This window comes from Monodon monoceros, unplaced genomic scaffold (genome assembly GCF_005190385.1).
Source record: "Monodon monoceros isolate NGI ecotype Baffin Bay Population unplaced genomic scaffold, NGI_Narwhal_1 Super_Scaffold_21, whole genome shotgun sequence".
Taxonomy (NCBI): domain Eukaryota; kingdom Metazoa; phylum Chordata; class Mammalia; order Artiodactyla; family Monodontidae; genus Monodon; species Monodon monoceros.
Window position 1 is genome coordinate 63,994,434 of NW_021703778.1, and position 22,825 is coordinate 64,017,258.

Consider the following 22,825-nt stretch of genomic DNA (forward strand, 5'->3'; position numbering starts at 1 on the left):
TCTCCCTGTGTAGGTGCTGCTTCTGAAGTTAAACAACTATTAGTCTGTGAGTTGTAAAGCATATGCATCCAGGTTTTATCAAACACAGAGAAGCACATTTTGCAGGGAGAAAAGGTCTTCTTGATTAGTGATTATAAAATGGACTTGATTTCAGTCTAACTTAGTATATTCAAAAGTGCTATATTAAAAATTGGAATGGGCATTTTTAATTATCTTACGAGTTCAGGCATTTCAACATTTTCTCCCCCCCCCCCGCCCCCGTATCCCTCCCGCAACGATTCATCTTAAAGCAACACCACCAGCGCCAAAGGCTTCCTTCTCCTGCTCTGACATGGTCCTTCCCCTCTTTCATCATCTGTGCTCTTATTTCCCGGGCTATTTACTTGACAATTAGTCATGTTTTACTTCGAGATATAGACTATTGTGCCCAATTCTTTTTTTTTTTTCTTATAAGTTTATCTATTTTTAAATTTAGTTTTGGCTGAGTTGGGTCTTCATTGCTGCGCGCGGGCTTTCTCTAGTTGCAGCAAGCGGGGCCTACTCTTCCTTGCGGTGCACGGGCTTCTCACTGCGGTGGCTTCTCTTGTTGTGAAGCACGGGCTCTAGGCGCGTGGTCTTCAGTAGTTGTGGCATGCAGGCTTAGTAGTTGTGGCTCGCGGGCTCTAGAGCACATGCTCAGCCGTTGTGGCACACGGGCTTAGTTGTTCCGCGGCATGTGGACCAGGGCTCGAACCCGTGTCCCCTGCATTGGCAGGTGGATTCTTCTTTTTTTTTTTTAAATTAATTAATTTATTTATTTTTGGCTGTGTTGGGTTTTCGTTTCTGTGCGAGGGCTATCTCTAGTTGCAGCGAGCAGGGGCCACTCTTCATCGCGGTGCATGGGCCTCTCACTATCGCGGCCTCTCTTGCTGCGGAGCACAGGCTCCAGACGCGCAGGCTCAGTAGTTGTGGCTCACGGACCCAGCTGCTCCACGGCATGTGAGATCTTCCCAGACCAGGGCTCGAGCCCGTGTCCCCTGCACTGGCAGGCAGACTCTCAACCACTGTGCCACCAGGGAAGCCCTGGCAGGTGGATTCTTAACCACTGTGCCACCAGGGAAGCTCCAATTGTGCCCGATTCTTATTTAACTCTTGCATTGTTAACTCATGGTCCCCACATTCCTGACTGTCTCCTGTGGAAATTTCTTGACAAGAGACCATCGTGACTTGTGCCTCTTCACAGAGTTTAGTCACTCAAGTATTGGTTCCATGGTGGTTTGGGAAAGTCCATGGAATGTAATAAAAGGATATGTCCCTCAAATAAACTGAATAGAAACGTCCTCCACTACTGGGTATTTATAAGTGTAGTGGAGGGAGGCTCTATAGAGCAGTCTTCAGGCAGAACTGTAGAAGTTCTGGTCAAATATGAATGGTAAGAAAGGCAGAAGGTGAGGGTGGTGATTGGGAGTTGTTCAATATTTATTGAATGGCCACATAAGCTAGGCACTGGGCTAAATGTTTTGTGCACTTGATTAGTAATCACAACAACCTCGGATGTGGACATAATGCCCCTTTCCTTCTACCTATGATTAAAATGAGTTTCAGAGAATTTAAATAACTCAGACAGGGTCACACAGCGGTGGGGTTCGTGTAGGACTCCAGGTTTATCTGATTCCAAAATTATACTTTTTTTCTTTATACTGCTTCTCAGAGTCACCTTCATCTGAAATGCATGTACCAGCTAGAATCCTCCTTCAGGCTCAGAATGAGGGAAAGAAAGGTTAATAAGAGGCCTAGCTGGCAAGGCCAATAAATGAATGAGTTCAGAACCAAAAGGAAAGAGAAGCTGAAAGGTCTAAGTCCCTGGTTGTGGTACCATTGCAACAACAAAGAAGGCAAATGGTTCTCAACACTGGTCATCCGTGGTCAGTTCAGAGCACCTACTGTGTGCAAGGCAATCTGCCACAGTGCAGAATGGAACAGACTCTGGACACAGTCATATTACCCAGCTGCAGACTTGCATTAAGGCCAGATGAGCCAGAAGGGCTCCCTTTGCCTTCCATTCCCGCCTGAAAGTCAGCATCCAATGGGGTCTTGAAAGACCCAGCGAAGCTGGTCCCCAGCCTCACCTCCCTCCTGCGGGGCTGCAGACGCGCCAGGTGTCTGGGGATGGCGGGTACCCGGCAGGCGCCACCAGACTGCAGGCAAGCAGGGGGTTAATAGCTCATAAAATAAAACCCTCTAACACAAAAATGTTATTTTAATTGTATTACACTGAGGAGCCCTGAGGGTCGTGGGGTAGATAATCAAAAAGGACAAGGAGGAAATTAAAAAAGGGAAGAAGGCAATCAAAAAGGCCATTTAGGAGAGCCCCTTAATCCTCCATAGAAAGAACACTAATTATACTCCAGAATCTCCTTATAATTAACCCTGATATAAAGTGTTTTTTGAGCAGTATTAACTTTCACATTCACAATCATTTGGATCGCAAACTCCAGTGAATGCCTCACAAACAGCAGCTTGCGCAGGTTGGCCGCTTTTCCTCCCCAGCAAGCCTCACGATTACATGTCCACAACCAGAAAGAAATATTTCTGCCCTCAGCTAACTCCCCTGCTCAGTTGAACTCAGCCCATTGCTTTTTTTTTTTTTTTTTTTGGCAGGAATAGCCCCAAGCGCAACAATACTTGCGCCTCCGTTCTGTCCCTTCCTTGTAATTGCTTCCCTGTGCTCCTTGAGCCTTTACTATGGCTTGGAATCCCGACGGTTGCAAACCCACTGAATTCCCAGCATACCTTCCTTAGCTAACAGACCCCTGCTTGGATGTACCTCCACTCCTAGGCTACTGGGCACACAGTGCTATAGTTGTTCTTAACGTTTCCAGACAAAAGCAAAGATTCAGACAGACTCTGCCCAAAACCCATCCAAACTAAGAGCCTCACATTCCTTGCCCTTCCTTGACAGCTGATCCCTTATGAACTGAAGCTCCAAGCTGTCAACTAGAGTAGTTCAGGAGCAAAACAGAGCAGGGAAAGACTGCAGACAGCTCTATGCTTCAGGTGTGCAGGGATCCTTGGGAAGAAAGATGGAAAGGAAAAGGCAGCTTGGACCCACGCTGCGAAGGAAAAAGGCCTGGAATAGGTTGCTTGGGGCTTTTTTTTTTTTTTTTTTTTTTTAAGGCATGCAAACGAAAAGAATCTGTCCCTGTCCTCAGATGAACCGGCCAGTGTTCTCATCCCACCCAGTAAGAGAAGGAGCAGGGTCTCAGATCCCATGAGATCCCCAGGGAGTGGTTTCAATGGGGCGCCTGGCTGCCAAGTGAAACCCTAGGAGAGGCTCACAGGGCTACTGACAGTCACAGCACCCGGAAGGTATCTGTCCCCTCTTTGAATGTTCTCTTGGGCCTGGCTTCCCCTCCTCCCTCCAAGTACACAGTAAACGGGTTTGAAAGGTCTGCTTGCTCACAACAGGCTGCCTCCTGCCTTTAACCAGAGATTAGGAAACCAAGGTCTGTGGAACACTGAGCCCAGTGTTTTTCCTCTGTATCAAGAGAATGCACGCCAAAGGAATTTTTCCATTTTTTCTTGCATGCTATTGGAACTAAAATCTTACTTCTACTTCCCATCTGGGTGATTATTATTTATGTAGTATTTAACATGATATGAAGATGCTTCCTTTGTTTCTGTTTTCTATTTTTTTTTAACCCGAATCCATAACTGGGAGACAGATATTCTCTTACCATTCATTAGTACTGATTAATGATCTCCAATATGCTCACTGCCCTGGGATCTAGGCAATATGGAATAGGGATTATATTGTCCCTGCTTGTGTGGGGACTATGTTGCTCCTATGTGATTATGTATTTGGTTGAGCAGCAAGTTATAGTTTGTTAATACAGACTAACATATGTTCGTCTGTATGATTTTAAAATATCACTACTCAAAAAATCATCATTCTTCTCATACAAAACTCCTATAAAGATACACAATTCACTTATAAAGTTGAACAAGCAGATTAAAAATGAAGAATAGATGAGTCTCCCACTTTTTAGTATTTTATAAGTACAGTGCACATGCACATACAACTATCATACACTAAAGAGGGTTAAAAAGATCTGTGTTGACATCCTTGCTCCGCTCATTAATTCAACAAGTACATGCTGAGTGCTAGTCATTTCTCAATACCTAAAGATGAGGCAGGCACAGATTCTGCCCTCAAAAAGCTTGGCGAGTGATTGAGGGGGAGCAAGCCATACTTACATATAATTAAATTGCAAGTCAAGAGTGTGAAAAGTACCATAAGAAAGGCGCAGATTAAAAAAAATTATAAAATGATGAAGTTGCTATATAAACATAAAATATTATTCATCTCATCTGGCAGGGGTCTCCTCTTAAATTATCCCGTTTGAATACAAAGTGATACTCTAGTTTCCATAGATGGGATATTTACAACTTTCTTTGGTGGGGTATCTATTCTATGTTTAATTAGTAGTAGCAACAGGAGCTGGAAGCCCATAGGAAGAGCTGAAGCCGGTGCTGATCTTTACCTCCTATTTTTTTGGTGTCCCTCTCTTTAGGTTGCAGTTTCCCACTTTGGCCTCCCTCCCAGATCCTCCACTCCATCCCATACGCTGGATGTCTGCCACTTCATCAAAACTTCATCACTAAGGAACCCCACAAATGCCAACGAAGAGCATTCCAGTTAATGCCAACACATTAACTGGAAAGGCTCAATCTCTCGGTCGCTTTCCTTATTCCAACCTCCAACAAAATATATTTTTACAAGGTCTTCCGGGGATGAGTCCTGAACCAAAAGAAAACTCCGTATGAGAAAAGATGGAGAGAGTAGAGCCAGGAGTCTTGGGTGCAAGGCCTACATTACTCACTCACTATAGTAAACTTGGACAAACCCATTTACTTATCTGAGCCTCTGTTTTCTTCACTGTTAAAATTCAACAGTAGCAGACTCACCATGTTATACGTAATATGTAATACAAAGCTCTCATGAGGTATATGAACACGTTTTAAGACAACCATGAATGGGAACTTTAGTCACGTGCAGGGAATCTTTTTGATAGGAGCCCTGTCTACAGTACCTTGAGTAGGTTTGTCCTACTGTGACAACAAATGGCATTGAATCCATCCCAGCTGCACTGTAATAACGACGCAGTCACTTGTTTGCTTGTTCCTCTCATTATGCATTTAATCCAAACTGCACTTTATATAGTCAGGAGTAGGGCTAATAATGTAATATTTTCCATCTGACATTTCATCTCTCTGCTTTAAGGCTAGCTGCTGACAAAAGATGTAGCTTCAACATTAAAAAATTGCTAGATTCCCTCTTTCCTGGTTCCATCTCTTGGGGTAGTAAATCAAAGTGTCCTGAATCAAAGTGGCCCTTGTCGTGACCTGTCACTCTTTACGCTTATCTCTTGTCGTACTAAAATAAAGCCACAAACAAGAGTAAAAAGCTAGCGTGTGGGAAGCAACTTTTAAAGAGCAGACCTTGATATTTAAAAATAGTCAGCAGTTCCATACGAGGCCCCTAGCATCTTATCTTCCTTCAGCTGACCACAGGAGAGGGCCTGAAGTAGGAGACACTAGAAGGCCCTCTTCACTATAAAGGAAGATGGCTTTCCTCTCTCATTTCATGTCTGTGTACAGGACCCCAGGAGATGATCATTACCAGCTGGAAACTTTAGGATTATCAAGGACATAGGAAATGCCATTCTCCTCACTCTGAATAACTGCATTTGGTCCAATGGCCTTAACCTTTTATGGCCTGAGTTCCTTTGCTGCTCTCTTCCAATTAATTTCAATCATTCTTTCGTTAAAACATAGAGGTAATACATGCTGGCTGTAAATGCTAAAAAATACAGTCAGGTGTAGAATAAAAAAAAATCAAAAGACCCCATTCACTTCCTCCCACATTCCCTAATTCCTCTCGTCTCTTCCAAGGTAAAAGTTTTTAATATAAAACTTTCTAGGCTACTTTATAGGCTTTAAATATAGGCTTAAATAAATAAATAAATATATGTATACATATATGTATGTGTGTGTTCACTTATATTTTTCTTTGCACATTGTTTTGTGATTATTTTGTTTTACTTAATAATATATCATGGATTGGTTTCCAAGTTGATATATCTATACTTGTATCATTCGTTCCAACTGCTGTATAGTATTATTTAGAATAAATTGAAAGGCGTATTATAGTCTGAATTGTTGTGTCTCAGAAGTTAGCTACTTTATGTAGGAAAGGAATGCTTTTTCTACAGAAAGAGCAGCATTTATGTTGCTTCTTGACAATAATCTGGCATATATTAGGGCTAAAGAGTAGTAAGTGGTAAAGCAAAGGGCGAAGCAGTCCATCATTTTTACCTCAAGAGACTTGAGAACTCTGATGGGCCGTATGGGGCAAACAGCTATCAGCGATGGTGAATATGGTCATTTGAATTGTGTCAGGAAACGGGCCATACATCAAACCTCCAGATAGTACACCTGAATTTCACCAATAGAAATTCATTCCTTTGGTCTAAACATGGCTAACTCTAAACACTTCTTTTTAAAAAAATTTTTTAAAACATTCTCTTTAAACATGCATGTTTTCGGAACGAGCAACCACTTAGTTGTTTGGGTGCTTTCCTTCCCGGAAAGTATGATTCAATCTGAAAACACTGAGTGTTTCTGGTGGAAGAGGATTCTAAAACTGGGGAGGGAGAGATGCAAGAGAGAGGGGATGTGCCTAAAGAAGAAAACAAAAAATAAAAACAGTAAGATTGCTAAATTAGCTGAATATTAGTCACCTGTCTAGAGATGGCCCCAACTGCTTACAAGCAAAAGATAATTTCACCAAGCAAATAAAAAGAGACTTTTATAAAGGAGGTAGCTTTCTTTTGTTGACTAGAACAGAGGAGAGGTGGAGAAATACAGCAAGCATCCCAACACCCCCACTCCTGTTTATGGCAGACATCACTAATCTACTGTGGCATTCTTTCCCACTGAACCAGGACGCGGCCTCAGATTTCTTCTGTACTCAGCACTCCAGGCAGCCACTACGCATTGACTCTAGTTGGTGCCCCAAATGAAATCCAGTTTGTCGTTCATTTATGGGGGTCACTGTCTCCATTATGACCAACCATGGGTTTGAATTTCACAAGCAGATAGCAATTGCATACCTTAAAGCTGCTGTTAGGATTCTTTTTCAGTCAAGTATCTACAGAGGACACATCCCAGGGAAAACAGGAGGTCTCTGAGCTAATGAACTGGGATCCTCCCCCACCAGGCTGGAAGCTCTGCAAGAGGAATGGCTTTATTCCCCTAGAGCCCAAGAGAACATCCGATGGATGGCAGGTACCGAGTTGAGTGATCGCCCAAATGAACTGTACAACGGAATAGAGCACATCTCCAGCAGACACTCGTTCTAAGAGCTCTCAAGGATTAACAGAAAGTTTGCCTTAAAAAGTCTTGTTTGGATGGTGCAGCCGCTGCATATGCACCTCCCCCCCTGCAACTCAGATACATGGAAAAGGACCTCTTATCTAAAACTATGATACAGTGTTTTCAAATACGGCAATAATCAAGGAAAACAGAAATGGAATCTGACAGGAAGGGGATGTGAGTGTCCACTTTTTGGGTAATGTAAGATGGAAAGGTAGGTGAGAATGAGCCAGCACCTTCCAGATCCTGGAGAGGGGGCAAAGCTGGGCTGCCTGCTCAGAATTCAGGCCAAAGCTTTTCTCCCTGTAGTGAATCTTCAACAAGCAGCTGGCTTCCTGCACCCAGGGCACACCGAAGAATCTACCATCACATTTTAGGAAGCCTTCCCGGAGTTTCAGGGCAGAAACTGTCCCAGTCAAAAAAAAAAAAAAAAAATTCAGCAAATAAAAGAAGCCCTTAACCTGATTTGACCAGCTTTGTTCATCATATCCGAGGGAGGTCAAGCAAGCCCATCCAGCCTGTCTAGGATGGGATAATTAATCTCATTGTCTCTCTCTCACTCACCCACTCATACACACAGCCACCCACACACATGTACACACGAAAACTCACACATGTGCTCACACTCACCTATTCTCACACACTCACATACACATCCACGCACATCTACTCACACACCTACTCACTCACACATTACACACACTGTCCTATCTTCAGCCCCCAGAGAAGCAGACTCAGATATTGCCCCACCCCCATCATATTATTTTCCTTCTCAACAGCAACAACTCTCCTTTGATAGAAATCTCCTTCTTCTAAAGGGACACTCTCATCAACACCAAGCCCTGGGGACCGTGTGGAAAATAAGCACACACCTGCTCTGCCGTCGGCCCCTTTATTGCCGAGATGGTATTAGCCTGTTCCTCTGGAGGAATACTGGCTCAGAACTTTTATAAGTAGGAGACTCAATTATGCTTCTTATGAGTTCCCTAAATTTGGAAATAGAGCTAAATAAGGAAATACATTAGTCAATGTCCTTCTCAACCTCCTCCCCTACTCACTTCTCAATCTTTTTTTTTTTTTTTCTGCTTTCATGGGGTGCTTTCTTTGACTTAGTAAAACTGCCAACTGTAGCACCATAAACAGGGCCCCATACTGAGACGTGAAAGGGGACAAGTGAGGAAACAAATGCCAAACTAGGTACTCTGAGTATGATCAGCATATGGTTAAGGCCTCACGGGCAAGTGAGGGCCAAGCCAAGTTCACCGAACAATGATCAATGTCCCAGTGAGATTCCCAAGAAAAAAAACGTTTCAATACAGGAGATCTTTATACTTGAACTAAAGTGCAAATAGTAATGTTGCCAATATTTGGGGATTACAGAGGTGTCCCCCAAGAATAACTCCTAGGAAGGAAAAAAAGACCATGGCCTGAAACTTAAACGATATTATCCCACAAAAAAAGTCACAGTAGAGATATGCCGTTACCTTACAGAGGTCTTTCTGGAAGACAAAATTTGAAACCTGCTTGATTTAGAAATACATCAAAAGAAGATATGACCATGAAGTCTGACCATGGAAGCAGAGAGAAAGGAAGGTTATGGAAACCAACTTGGGCAATGCCCTTCTAGGGATTTTTCAGGCTGAAGGCCCCCAACAGTTGTTCCCAGTGGCAAGGAAGGAAGTTGAGTTGCCTGATTTATGTGTATTCAACTACCTGCACACCGATGAGGTACTGGAGTTAGGAGATAGAGGGAGAAGGAGGGAAGGAGGGATGGAGGGAGGGACAGAAAGAAGGAGGGAGGAAGAGGAAGAGAGGGGGAAACTGAGAGGAGAAAGAGGAAGAGAAGGAGAGAGGAAAGTGGAGGAGGAGAGAGAAAGGGAGCGTGAGGTGAATACAGGGGATGTGACCCTGTTGGTTCTTCAATCAGCCCCAGTACTTGAGCCTATTAGCATCTCTCTGTGCTTCATGATTTTCAGTGCTTAAATATAGCTATTGCTCATTCAGTATGACCCCTAACCAGTGTTTCCAAGTGAGATCCTTGGACCAGCAGCATCAGCATCCCCTGGGAATTTGTTAGACATGAAAACTTGGGTCCCACCCAGTCCTACTAAATCAGAAAGTCTGTAGGTAGGGCCCAGCAGTTTGTGTTTTAACAGGCTCTCTCAGTGATTCCAACGCACGATAAAGTTTGAGAACCACTGCCCTAGACACAAATCAACTACTGCATCTGGAGCTCCACTGAAGAAAGAGCTGGACAAATCTCTTATTTACATAAACACAAGAACATTCTGGTTTTATACATCAGTTTGGGAGCCTGCGGGATTTGAGTCTGTCCTCACATCTCTGAATATTGCAAAGACAAGTCTTTGAGCTCGGGGGAGCTGAAAGCTGGTCCTTGCCAAGAGGAGAGAGTCACCAAGGTAGTGACCCACTACTAGGCTTCTGGATATTTGACTTCTCCATATGCTGGGGGGAGGTTCTCCTCCATTTTCAGACACAGAAAAATAGGTTTCTGTGATTTGAGAGAGACCCACACCTTGGTACCATGCTTTAGAAAGGTCTAGTGCACTCTTCCAAAATGGCCATTCAGCTCTATGTATAATGTCATGGTAATCATGTGGCCACTTTCAGGTGACAAATTTCTGTGAAACTTTTGGCAATGGCTAACTAAACTGTTTTCTTGCAATCCAATATATCACTCTCGCGTGTGTTTCTATACTGCTTTTACTGTTTCATGTTCTTTGTTATGTGCACTCAGACTTGACTTGTAGACAACTGTGGGCAGCACAGTTGGGTATAAAAGAGAGTTATTTAATGGTGTTATTTAAGGTGTGCACCTTAGCCATGCAGTTTACAAAAGCAAATCCCCGTGAGGCAGAAAGCATCAGAGAGCAAAACAACAGTCACTGACATCTCTGTAGAGGAGAGAAAGAAGCTGAGTCACTGAGCTTGCAATTCAAGAGAAGGCAAATATATCACAGAACAAAGGATGAACCTCCACCCTGGGTCACAGGACATCAGCTTCAGAGATGTTCACCAACACAGAAAGATTTGTTGCTTACGATAAAAGACATCTGTGAAATGTCTTTCACTGAACAAAGCATCATCTGACCCCTAACTAAACATAGCTTGCTTTATAAAAGGTTGTTTTTTTTATATAATATTGCCAAACACTATTTCTGTAGTTCTTTGAAGAAGAGAAAGACCAGTTAGTGTTATTGAATCTGTGGCAGACATCATTCTAATCTGTCTGAGAAAGTATATCACACCTATACCTACCTGCTTAATTTGCTATATATTTAGGGATACAGACTAACATTATTTAATAAAAAACAAAACAAAACACTTACATTACTGAGTGCCCACCATCTGTAGAACTGTGCTAAGCACCCTCAGGAAAAAAAGAAAGGCAGGGACCACTTTGGCTTCCAGAAGAGACAAGGTACACAGAAGTTCAGTACTGAAATGTCTGTGTTTAGAGAAGTTCCATGTGAATTAGAATGTGGCAGGAGAAACTTCCATGGAAGAGATGAGCTTTGCTCAGTAGGTAAAATTTCACAAGGAAGTTTGGCAGGAAATATAAGCAAAGCAGAACAACAGAGACAAGATTCGGTGTTTTTTAAGATAAAATGCAATTCCTCACTTCCATTTGGGATGAAATATCTGGAAGCAGCAAAGCCACCAACAGGAAGCTTGATTATTCACCATCAGAGAAAGATGTATTGACTTGACTGTCCAAGCCCAACTGAATCCTCCATTCCCAATTCTAAACACAAAGTAGATGAGATGTCTCCATGCCCTTCACACCAGGGCATCATCTAGCACATTTCAGCTGTCACCACTCCTAATTATTTTGCTCCCTGTCACCTCTAAGAAGTCACCTAGGGATCAAAGAGATGCTATCAGAAGCAGGGACTGAGTCTGGTGGAGGAGCTGTGCAGGTTGTGGGAGTCAGAGTGAACAGGGATGTCAGCTCGCTGCTGGCTAAGTGTAGAGCCCAGATTCAATTTTCTGCTTTTCCCCCTGGTCCCAAAGTATCCTGGAATAGTACTTCCTGGTTGGGCTAAGAGCTTTCATCTTGGCAATGTCAGCTGGTTACAGGGACCTAAGGCAGATGACAGGTGCTAGCAGCATGACAGGAGGTCAGATTTATCAAGGAAAAAATCTCAAAGCACAACCCCTTCTGTCTCCCTCTTCCGAAGGACAATGAGAAGAAGGGCCCGTCGGCACTTAGTAATATTAGAGAAAGGACTTCTGCTCCCAGAGGAAGACCTTTGCATATGCCAGCATTCAGTTGAAGACTTTTGGCTTCAGTTTCTCAGTTCATGAACTCTAATTTGATATTCTCTGATTTAGACACACTCTGATCTGATATTCTTTTTTTGCCTCCTGAAACGTAATTATGTTTGTGGTATGATGATTTCCGGAGCAACTTTGAGGAGCTGTGAGTCTGCTTTTGTGGCACTGTCTACCACGTGTGATTTGTGGGCCTGACTCAGTCTCCCCCACTAGAACATCAGCTCCCCTGGATGAATCACCTGGGCAGTCTCCAGCTGCCCAGCGCAGAAACGTGCCCAGCAAAAGTGCTCAATGAATACACAGAGGAGAGAACTCAGGTTCTTTCCACTTCTCCACCGTGCAGAACACAGGGTCTTGCTAAATCTTTTTTGTTTTGTGTTTTTTTTTTTTTGCAGTACGTGGGCCTCTCACTGTTGTGGCCTCTCCTGTTGCGGAGCACAGGCTCCGGATGCGCAGGCTCAGCGGCCATGGCTCACGGGCCTAGCCGCTCCGTGGCATGCGGGATCTTCCCGGACCGGGGCACGAACCCGCGTCCCCTGCATCAGCAGGCGGACTCTCAACCACTGTGCCACCAGGAAAGCCCCATTGGTGCTTTTAACACACCCTCCAGGTGACTGTGATACTCACTACAGTTTGAGAACCACTGGTGTACAGACTGGGGCCCAGGAAGATCAGATGTACACATCACTTGTCAATGTAGAATCACAAACTTAGGTTTGTTTGACCTAAGTGACCTCTTGTCAGGAAGAGATACTTTAATTCCATAGTTTGTGTGAACTGTCAACTTGGAGAGGATGGGATACAATCTTCACAGGCCACTGGGCTCCTGGAAGCTCAGGCTACTTGACTCTGAAGAACGACATACCACATCCTAATGAATGAATTTGTCAAGAGCTACTCCCCTTTGTGAAGATTTTAGCAGAGACGTTGGTGACAGCCATCCACTTTTATGGATTTTCACTGAGTAATTAATAGGATAACAGTTACAAGTGCAAGTTAAGTGCATATTATTTCCACTGGATTGGATCATAAATAAGTCATATAGCTTTGAAAGTGAATGGGAAGAGACGGTTGAAAAGAAAGACCTATTGGGAGCTGAATGAGGGAGGCCAGACTTAATTTTAAGCTCTACCTTCTCATTTTCCTGAAGCAAGCTGTCCACAGGGGACCAGCCGAGACCGTGGTGGATTGTGTTTCACTTTGTGCTTCCGCACAAGGTATCGGAACATAGACAATCTACCAAACGTAGACATTCCCGAGTCTCTCCTCCTTCCACAGAAATCAAAAGTGAAAACAGCTCAATACGCCAGAGGTAAGGAGGAGGGACAGAGCAGCAAAGCTTCAGGAATATTTTGCAACACACTTACACAAGCTATTGGACATTTTGTCTCTTTTTTTAGTACCTGGGCTAACGTCCTCCCCAACCACGAATTCAGGGTTTCTCTTCAGCAACGGAGAGGTCTCTCGATTCAACTCCTTTTCCAAATCAATGCTGGGTCTCAGGGCCACATCACACCTTTTGTGGGCCCTGGGAGCTTTTGTCTTCAAAAGCCCTTTCCTCGACCAAAAAAAATTTTTTAATTATATTTTACGACTGCATAGGTATAAAGACAAATATAATCCAGGCTGGGCTTCATGATTATATATTTATTGTTATTATAGTCACTAAAAACGGAAACACGTTAGTATTTACGTTTTGCAGGTCTGTTAGTAGCTTCCTAGGGCTGCTGTAACAAAGTTCTGTAAACTAGGTGACTTAAACGTCAGAAATGTACTGTCTTAGAGATCTGGAAGCTAGAAGTCCAAGATCAAGTCGTCAGCAGGGCCGTGCTCCCTTTGAAGGTGTTAGGGAAGGAACTGTTCCAGGCCTTTCTCTCAGCTTCTCGTGCTTCCTTGCCTTGTGAGAGCAGAACCCTAATCCTCACTTGCTGTTCTCCCTGTGTGCATGTCTGTCTCCAAATTTCCCCTTTATAAAAGGATACCAATCCTGTCCGATTAGGGACCCACCCTACCCCAGTATGACCTCATCTTTACTAATTACTCTGAATGCTACCCTATTTCCAAATAGGGTCACATTCTCAGGTGCTGGGGATTAAGGATTTCAAGGGGATACAATTCAACGCAACACGGGGCCTGTGCTCTGTGTCTAATGGAGAAATTGTCCGTGCAAAGCCTCCTCTAGGATGCCGAAGGGGAGATGCAGGTCTGGGGTTTCCAAAGCATCAGAAATGAGATAAGGGCCCAGGGGTGAAAGAGGGAGACATTTTACATTTAGTTTTACCCTCTTTTTAGAAAAATATTTCAACAGCTTTATTGTGTAACTGACATACAACAAACTGCATAAATTTAAAGGGTTTTACACATACATATGCCAAAACTTATCAAACAGTTTGATCCTGTTTTTAAAGGAAATATTTCAGGATTCAAAGACACTTCAAGGGAGATTTTCTGTGGATCAACTCACCCTGGAGGAGGTTAACTTCTCTCAATGCCCCACTTCCAATAAGCCCAGGTGAGCCCTAACCTGCCTCGACTCCAGATCAGGAGCCAACCTTCCTCCACTTGGACATCTCCATCCTGCATGTTTGTACTTGTCTCTTGGAGCTGAGCCCTCCTAGGAACTGAGGAAGGAAACAATTTCTTTTTTTTTTTTTTTTAATCTGATTTTCACGGAGGCTATGTACATCTCATGCTTTTTTCCCCCATGTTAACCTTTTTTCTTCTCCTGCAAGAAAACTTCAACTTGCCCCTCGGTCCTAATGGAGGATCCAGCTAAAGAGAGGGATGTGTCCATCGCCCCCAGACGCTACTTCTTTTTCCCCTCTCCTCTATTAAAAAAGAGAGAAAAAGACTGAGGGAGATTGGGAAGGATACCTGAAATGAGTACTCCCTTTGTGGCTTCCATTTTTAAAGTTACTATCAGCCCATTGCAACAAAAGCCTCCAAATTCTTTCTCAGTCTGTGGTTCAATGGTTTCATTCCCAAAGGATTCTAGAGACCCAAACAAAGTGCTGGCTGTCCTCCTTGAACCTTCCCCTCCCACACAAAAATCACCTCACACAAAAACAGCCAAATAAAGCAGCACAGCCTGAGGCGGGGGGCGGGGGCCCACAGAGTGAGAACTGAACAGTCCATGAACTTGGCCTGTCCATTTAAATTGCAAAAGCTCCAGCTCATTCGCAGACACACAATTGGGTCTGGCAACACCATTCACAGCCCAGGATGTGAACTGGAGCCTAAGTCGTCGTTACAGGCACCCAGGACAATGCCAGTTAGGCTGTGTCAAAAGCCAGGCTGTCCCCGAGAGAAGTTTCTCTTAGAGCAGTAAATAACAGTAATGGCTTTGAGGGTGTGTGTGCCCAACACGAAGCATTTCATGTTTCCGAGGAGGAGTACCTGAAACCACCCTAGGAAGGCTTTTTCTTTCTGCACAAATTTTAATAAAATAATGGTAGTGGTGACTCCAAGCCATAAATCTTTAGGTCTTGGTTAACTTAAAAAAAAAAAAAAAGTGATACTGTTATGTACATACAAACGACCCAGTGACTTGTGGAAGAAGCTAGTTCTCCTTTCTCCTCAAAGAAGATCCTCAAGTTGGTTGACCTACCAGACTCAGCCCAAAGGTTGAACAAAACCCCGGTGAGAAAGAAGCTGTGGTCTTTTTTAAGGCTGTCCACGTAGAGCATCTCTATTTCCTGCATGGTATTCAGCAACTACAAAATATAAGCCCTAGGCATCCTGCTTGGGCAGTGGAAGAGGTGTGGTTAAGAAGGAATGGGCGGTCTCAGCTCTGGGTCAGTATATGATGAACCGCTGGAGGTGTCCCAAGGTCCTCTCCAAATGCCTCAGCTGACTAATCCTATACAACAATGACTGCGAGCAAATCAGGTGGGACAGGAAGAGAAAGTTCAGTGGACAAACGACTCAAATTCCATTCCCAGCCAGAAACTTCATGCCACACAGTACGGACTTCAGAGGACAGTGTCCTGAGGAACGGTGGATTCTGCGTCATATGACCGTCATATGACATTGAGATTTTCTTGACCTTGGAGGAGCTGCCTGCACTCCCATGCTTCTCCCTCTCAGAAAAGGAATAAGACAGTTTATTCTCTGTCCACACGATCTCTGATAATATGGCTTTCAAGAGGCCACCAGCTTCATGCTTTCTTTCTGTGGGCTATAATAACCAGGATCAGGGCAAAGTGAGATGGGAAAATGCCTCCTCGGGGTGAGAGTTTCCAAAGAATGGAATAAGGCAGAGGGTAGGGTCAGACAGACTGTGAAAATTCTCATCAACGCTGCTCACAGGGCCATGTTCCAGGTCAGAGATGGCGGCTGCTCCTTTCCTGTCTGGTTGTGGAAACGTGGAGGTTTACACCCAGGGCATTGAGCCAATGCCCCATAATTCACTAGGGCAGGTGCTGGAACTTCAGCTCTGTGCACAGACCTGGCGGCCAAGCTTCACTGACCTAATGGGCTCCACGGACTTAGCTATGGGGGTCTAGCCCTCTCCCTCCAATCTCATCTTTAGAGCCTCAGGGCCCGTCTTACTCCCGTCACCTCTTCCTTATTCATGTGGGAGGCCTCGGCAACCTTGCTTTTCCTTGTCTTCTTTCCCCACTTCCTGCCTGGCCACAGCTGACCCCCCCCCCACATGCCTCAGACCAGCTGCACAGATCTCCTTGGAAACCAACATGCCACCCCTTGCCAAGCTTCCTCAGAACTCTACCTTCCCTCTCAGCTGAACAAAAGTTTCCCTCACAACATTTATGTAACTCCTGAAATCCGACCTCCTCCAGGAAGCCACTCGAGATTGATTAGGGAGAAATGCAAATGGTTCCCACGGCCCTAACTAAATATATACATATTTATTTCTAGGAGTTGTTGTCTCTAACAACCGCCAAGTCCCTAGGTATTCCTTCTCTGCCACCCCCAGTGAATGCTGTTATTCTTTTAAAAAGTGAAAGTAACTTTAATGTTTTACTCAGTATAAAAATGTCAGATGCTCATACTAAAGTTAGATTCGTAGATGTAGAAACTTACCTGAAGAATGTAAAAAAAAAAAAAAAAATCACATAAAGCCCACTATACAGAGGTAAATTTTTACAGGATACACTTCTTTCCATAAATGCATTTACTCTTGACAGATATTGCCTCTAGGACACAGACAAAAATGGGGCTAATTAACATAGCAAAGAGTAAGTAGCTACTCATTAATTGGTTCTGTTTACATGCCTACCATGAAAAGATCATTTCTAAGCTTAAGCGGAGACTTTCAGCTTGACTAGGACTGTCATTAAGAAAACAGTGAACGCCAAAAACAACATTTCTATGATTTCATTTATATGAAATGTCCATAATAAGCAAATCTATAGAGATTTGTGTGGCATGTGAATTACACCACAATAAAGTTTTTTAAAACACGAAAAAAAGAGAAAAGAAAACAGTGAACACAAGTAATATCTTCTGTGAAGTGGAAGAGGAGTGAAGTTCAATCCCGTTATCACTTTGCTATAGACACTGATGAGTCTGGCAAAAGTGGGAAACACTGGTTTGGGTAAAGGGTGACTGAGGTTGACAAAAGAAGTGTAAGCAGGCCTGGTGAGCAAATCTGCCAATCTTTCTGCCCAGTATCACAGAGCATGAGTCTGATTCTAAACCCAAATTTAGTGTGAGGCTCGGCCAGGCACAGGTGATACACCGCTTGCCTTGGCTTGAAGGTCTGAGGCCACCGTCTCTATGTCATATGCATGTGTGACCAGGAAAATAGAAGAACTCACAGCTTCTGTCTCCCTCCTGCCACCCAGGGAGAAGACAGCCTTGGTCCAATTTGATCCTGGGCCTTGTTGGTTCAATCAGAGTAATGGATTAGGGATGTAGGAGACTAAAAGGAACTGAGATTTTTTTTTTGACTGGTTCACAGTGGAGAAACCAGACTCATGGAAGAGGAAATAATAGATTTGGAAGGTAAGAGGTAGGTGAGGGAAAGTTAAGAATCAGAAGGCACTGGGTCTGAGAAAAAGTCTGAAGACCTTCTTTTTGTTTGTTTTGTTTTGAGGAGAGGGAGTGATTCAGGCAGCTGTCATATTGTGATGGGTGGCGTTTTGGGGAGATAAAGAGAATTTTCAGAAAATCTGCTGCAAGCTATAGGTGGAATCATTCTTTTAGCATTTTCTGAAAAACTGTAATAAAGATACAGATTGCTTCAAAATTCTTTTTGGAAGTCAGTGTGTGTTTCTTTGGCAGTGACACGGTGCTGATACTGGAGATACAAGGCAGCTTAGTCTTATGCGGGTTACATATAAAAACCTGTGTGGTTTGCTTTGAGCTCTCAGTTTCTAGAGGGCAGGGATCCATATCCATGCAGATGATCTGGATATATCCCAGGAGGCATCTTGTCATCGTTCTAAAAGCTCTGAAGGAGGAAGGAGAATCTGAGTCCTGGCTCACCTTCTTACTAGCTGTGCGGCTCAGGATACGTCACTCCCTGAGTTCACTGTCCTCACAAGTATACTGTGGGCAAGTATGGTGACATCTGCCTGAACCTTGGGGTTCTGTGAGGATCAGATAAGTATATATGAGCGTGTTCTGTGAACTGTAAAGAGCTACCCAAATCATCACATGGTATGACATCCTGGACAACATGACATTCAGCCACTTACTATAACTCACCATAACAATGGTGGCTGGAATGGTTCCAGGACTGATTCTGCCCAGGGCTATTAGCGAGTCCTCTCTATCCCTTCCTGGTATCTCCTCTGTCTTGGGAGCCAGGGAGGAATAAACTCAGTCCTAGGAAATCTACTGGGAACTTCACAACTTCCCTACCTCATTTCACCCAGGGCCTCCACCACTGATTAAATGGAAATGCTGGAGGGTGTAATGGGCCCAGGCCAGGATTCTGCTGAATCCAGCCTATGACTGGCCACCGCGCCCTGGGCTGATGGTGACTTCACCCACTGGCTCCCATCTCAATGGACGGCTCTCTCTGAAAGGCCATTTTGTGACTTGTCCTGGGAGCACTTCATTCATGCTGGCTGAAGTTCTTGCCCTTTCTGCTCAAAATTAACCCTACTCAGCCCAAAGCAGCCACAAAGAATCTGAATGAGACAGTGGCGAGGGAGGACCTTGCACAATCCAAGTATGTTTCCAGGGGAGCTTTCTTTGCTTTCCAGGATTCCAAGAGAATCCCGTCCAACCACGGAGGCAATGGCTTGGCGGGAGTCAAGGGCCCGCCTCCCATGGAGGTCTCTCCCCATATGTTCCCATCCCTCCCAGGAGCTGAACCTCCCTATGGAAAGGAAGCCAGACACATGTCTACCTGCTGCCTCAGAATCTGATCCTGCCTTTTTTGTTTTCAGTAGCTGAGACCGAAGGCCTGGCCCATTCCCTCCTTGGTCTGAGGCAAGAGTCCTTGCAATGGATTTTCCTGAGAGGTAGCCCAGAGGCTGGTGTGACAAGGAGCTGGCCTGCTTTCCTTGGCCTCGGCCTGGCCAGTTCTGCCCTTGCCCTGAGCCAGGCCAGCAGGACTCAGGGCTCAAAGCAGCACCAAGACCTTGAATTAAGACACAGGCAACTCATTCCACTTTCCTGGCCGCCTCAATGGATCTGTCTTGTCGGCCTGCGTCTAAAGCCCTTGAACGATTCCAGCTGCTGAGCTGGGCCTGCGGACACAGGGACATTTGGTTTCTGTTAGAGCACAACAGATCAGTGTCTTCACCTGCTTCATTTTTTCCCTCCTGCACCAGGAGGGGGACAAGGCAGCCAAAGCCTGATGCTGCTGATTTGGAGATTTCCCATTTTGTTTCGGTGACTTCATGCCTTGGCCTGGACGCTGCTGGTATCTTCCAAAACCACTTCATTTCCTGTGTATTTCCAGCACTCGGCCAAAAAGAATGTACAGTATGAAAAAAATGTCTGCTGCCCTCAATTGCAGAGACCCTCTGGAAAAAAATATCTGGAGGGCTTTTAAATAAAAGAAAATAATTACAACCTGCTGAGTGCCTTACAGAATCTATGAAACTCGACCTTTTCCAAAATATCATAGTATTTCCTGTGGCTTCTGTAGGCTAAGCCTTCATGGATTTATAAGAATGTGTCCAACACAGTCTCTGGGCTCCATTTCTTTTTAAATCCAAAAGTCAGATGTGAAAAGGCCAAAGACATCCTCTTGGAGGACAACATCCCAAAAGGTGTTAAGCTAAAACCCAGCTGGAAAAATAGAGGCTGCCAGCTGTCGGGGGGTGGCAGGCCATGTGCATTTATTTTATTTTATAATTTTTTTAATGAATGGGGGTTTGATTTTCCAGCTCGCCGCCCAGTTGTAGCTTTGCAGATGCTGTACATGGCAGGTATGCCTCGCAGATGTGTAGAGGCACAGCTTACAACTATACGGTGGGTGGAGAGTGGTTTATGAGCCTTGAGATTCATAAATTCTAGTCTTTAGAACTCTCTGTATAAACATGGTTAAAAGTTAGAAAGGGAGAGAGAGAAAACATTCTGACCTTAAACTACCTGTGATCAACGATCCAGACTCCTGCTGGCCTTTCCCAAGAGAAAACTGAAACCTTTTGAAACAGAAACTCAAGGAGACAGAAGCTTCTACTGACTTTCCGGAAGAGGTAAAGATTCCAGGCTTGGGTTCACTGTGCGTGACTATTGCCCACTAAGTCTATACGTGGACAGACGAGATGAAACGGAGGGAGGTACAATCAGCTGGACACTTAAACCTGCACAGACCATCTCAAATACGTGTTCATAAAAATCTCTCTCCCTTGGTGGCGTTGCAAAAATAATTCAGATTATTGTCTTAACTTCGTACTGTAGGCCGCCCGCTTTAGTTAAACCTGTGGAATTAAGGCCTTCATTTCCAGTGAGGAGGGGTCGAATTCCATATCAAATGACCCTGAATAAACTAGTGAGCACGAACTCACTAATCGACTCTAGTTAGTGTCAGCCTCAGGCTGAACTGTGAACTGGTGACTATGTGTTTTCACAGCCCTCGCCCTCCCCTTGTGCTTCCCTTGTCTCCCAACTCGGGACCCTCCCTTCAAGCTTGGTGGCATCCCAGGTTGGGAGAAGTCCCTTGCTCAACTTAAAACTTACTTAGGAGTTTTCTTCTCTAGCAAAGTAATTTCCGTTGAGGTGAGAACAGCTGAGTAGGGTTCACCTCCCAGAGAACAGCCATGTTTTAACCACCAAGGGAGAGTCCAAAAAAAGTCAGACTCCTGGGAACAAAGGAGAGCTGATGAGAGAGAGACTGTAAATTGGGAGATGGAAACATTCAACCAGTCTTCATTCCCAAGAGATAGAAGCGTAAGGAGGAGCCTGCTTTCCTCTGGGGTACAGAGTTTAAGTGATGGGAAGTGGAGGAAACATAAAGGAACAGGCTGGAAATAACCAACATCTCTTTATTCAACCTTGGCCTGTTAAACAGCGAAATGCTAACAACTATTTTATACAGAGAGAAACATGCTAACATGCCCCAGTCACTTTGCAGGCACACTTTATAAACTTCCTGTAGTTCAGGCTGCCTCTACCATCTCAGGACTTCAAAGTAAGTGAAGCTTGTTACCATATGATCCAGCAATCCCACTGCCGGGCATATATCCAGAGAAAACTCTAACTCTAAAACACACATGCACCCCAGTGTTCACCGCAGCACTCTTTACAATAGCCAGGACATGGAAGCAACCTAAGTGTCCATCGACAGAGGAATGGGTAAAGAAGATGTGGCACATATACACAATGGAATATTACTCCGCCATAAAAACAGAATAAAATAATGCCATTTGCAGCAAGATGGATGGACCGAGAGATTATCATACTAAGTGAAATAAGTCAGACAGAGTAAGACAAATATCATATGATAGCACTTATATGTGGACTCTAAGAAAAAGATACAAATGAACTAATTTACAAAACAGAAATAGACTCACAGACAAGAAAACAAACTTATGGTTACCAAAGGGGACAGCAGGGTCGGGGAGAGATAAATTAGGAGTTTGGGATTAACATATACACACTGTTATATATAAAATAGATAAAAAACAAGGACCTACTATATAACACAGGGAACTGTAATCAATATCTTGTAATAACCTATAATGGAAAAGAATCTGAAAAAGAATATATATGTATGTATAACTGAATCACTTTGCTGTACACCTGAGACTAACACATTATAAATTAACTATACTTCAATTAAAAAATGTTTAAAAAAAAGAATAGGTGAGGCTTTCTCACGTGGACCACGAGAAGGAGTGCTGTGCATAAAGAGAGGAGTTCTCAGATACACAGTGTGTGATGGCTGGAGGGTACAAGCAAGGCACAGAATAGAATACATAAACAGAACACGGGAAATTCTTGGATGAGTTGTCCTGGGTTCCCAGGTAAGCCACAAATCAAGTATTAGTAAGTAGGCAGAACCTTTCTTGCTTCTGTGCCTTTCCTTTAGGGATCTAATTCTTAGTAAAGCAACTCAAGAAGAAAAAAACTAATGCTTCTTTGTTTCTAGGACTTGGCCCTTTGTTTTATAATTAATATAGATTCCCACCCAATGCATAAATGTTTAAAGCATCATTTATATTGCATTGCCCACTTGTTAAAGTTTAAAATGCTGCAAATAGCCAAGAGTCTGTGCTTTAGTTACAAGCAAACTTGCTCACCCCATGGTCTTAATCTCTGGCAAACAGTGGCATAAAATTGACTGCTAGGTGAATTTTGTATTTGTTGTACATTCTTTGCCATTATAAAAAAGATACGGGGCTTCCCTGGTGGCTCAGTGGTTAAGAACCTGCCTGCCAACGCAGGGGGACACGGGTTTGAGCCCTGGTCCGAGAAGATCCCACATGCCGCAGAGCAACTAAGTCTGTGCGCCGCAACTACTGAGCCTGCGCTCTAGAGCCCGTGAGCCACAGCTACTGGGCCCACGTGCCACAACTACTGAAGCCCACGTGCCGAGAGCCCATGCTCCACAACAAGAGAAGCCACCGCAATGAGAAGCCCGCGCACCGCAAGGAAGAGTAGCCCCCGCTCGCTGCAACTAGAGAAAGCCCACGCGCAGCAACAAAGACCCAATGCAGCCAAAAGTAAGTAAATAAAATAAATT

At 44.1% G+C, this 22,825-nt stretch overlaps 2 protein-coding genes across 2 annotated transcripts in view; one reads left to right on the forward strand and one right to left on the reverse strand.

The window, feature by feature from the left end:
- LOC114905020 (ferritin, mitochondrial-like) overlaps nucleotides 1-16,220 on the forward strand; it is a 63,665-nt gene extending 47,445 nt beyond the window's left edge. The window contains 2 exon segments of the mRNA XM_029239471.1: nucleotides 12,866-13,027; nucleotides 16,024-16,220. Coding sequence (XP_029095304.1) covers nucleotides 12,866-13,027; nucleotides 16,024-16,220 — 359 coding nt within the window.
- The window catches only part of RORA (RAR related orphan receptor A), a 728,434-nt gene that overhangs the window by 228,169 nt on the left and 477,440 nt on the right, over nucleotides 1-22,825 (reverse strand). The window lies entirely within an intron of this gene.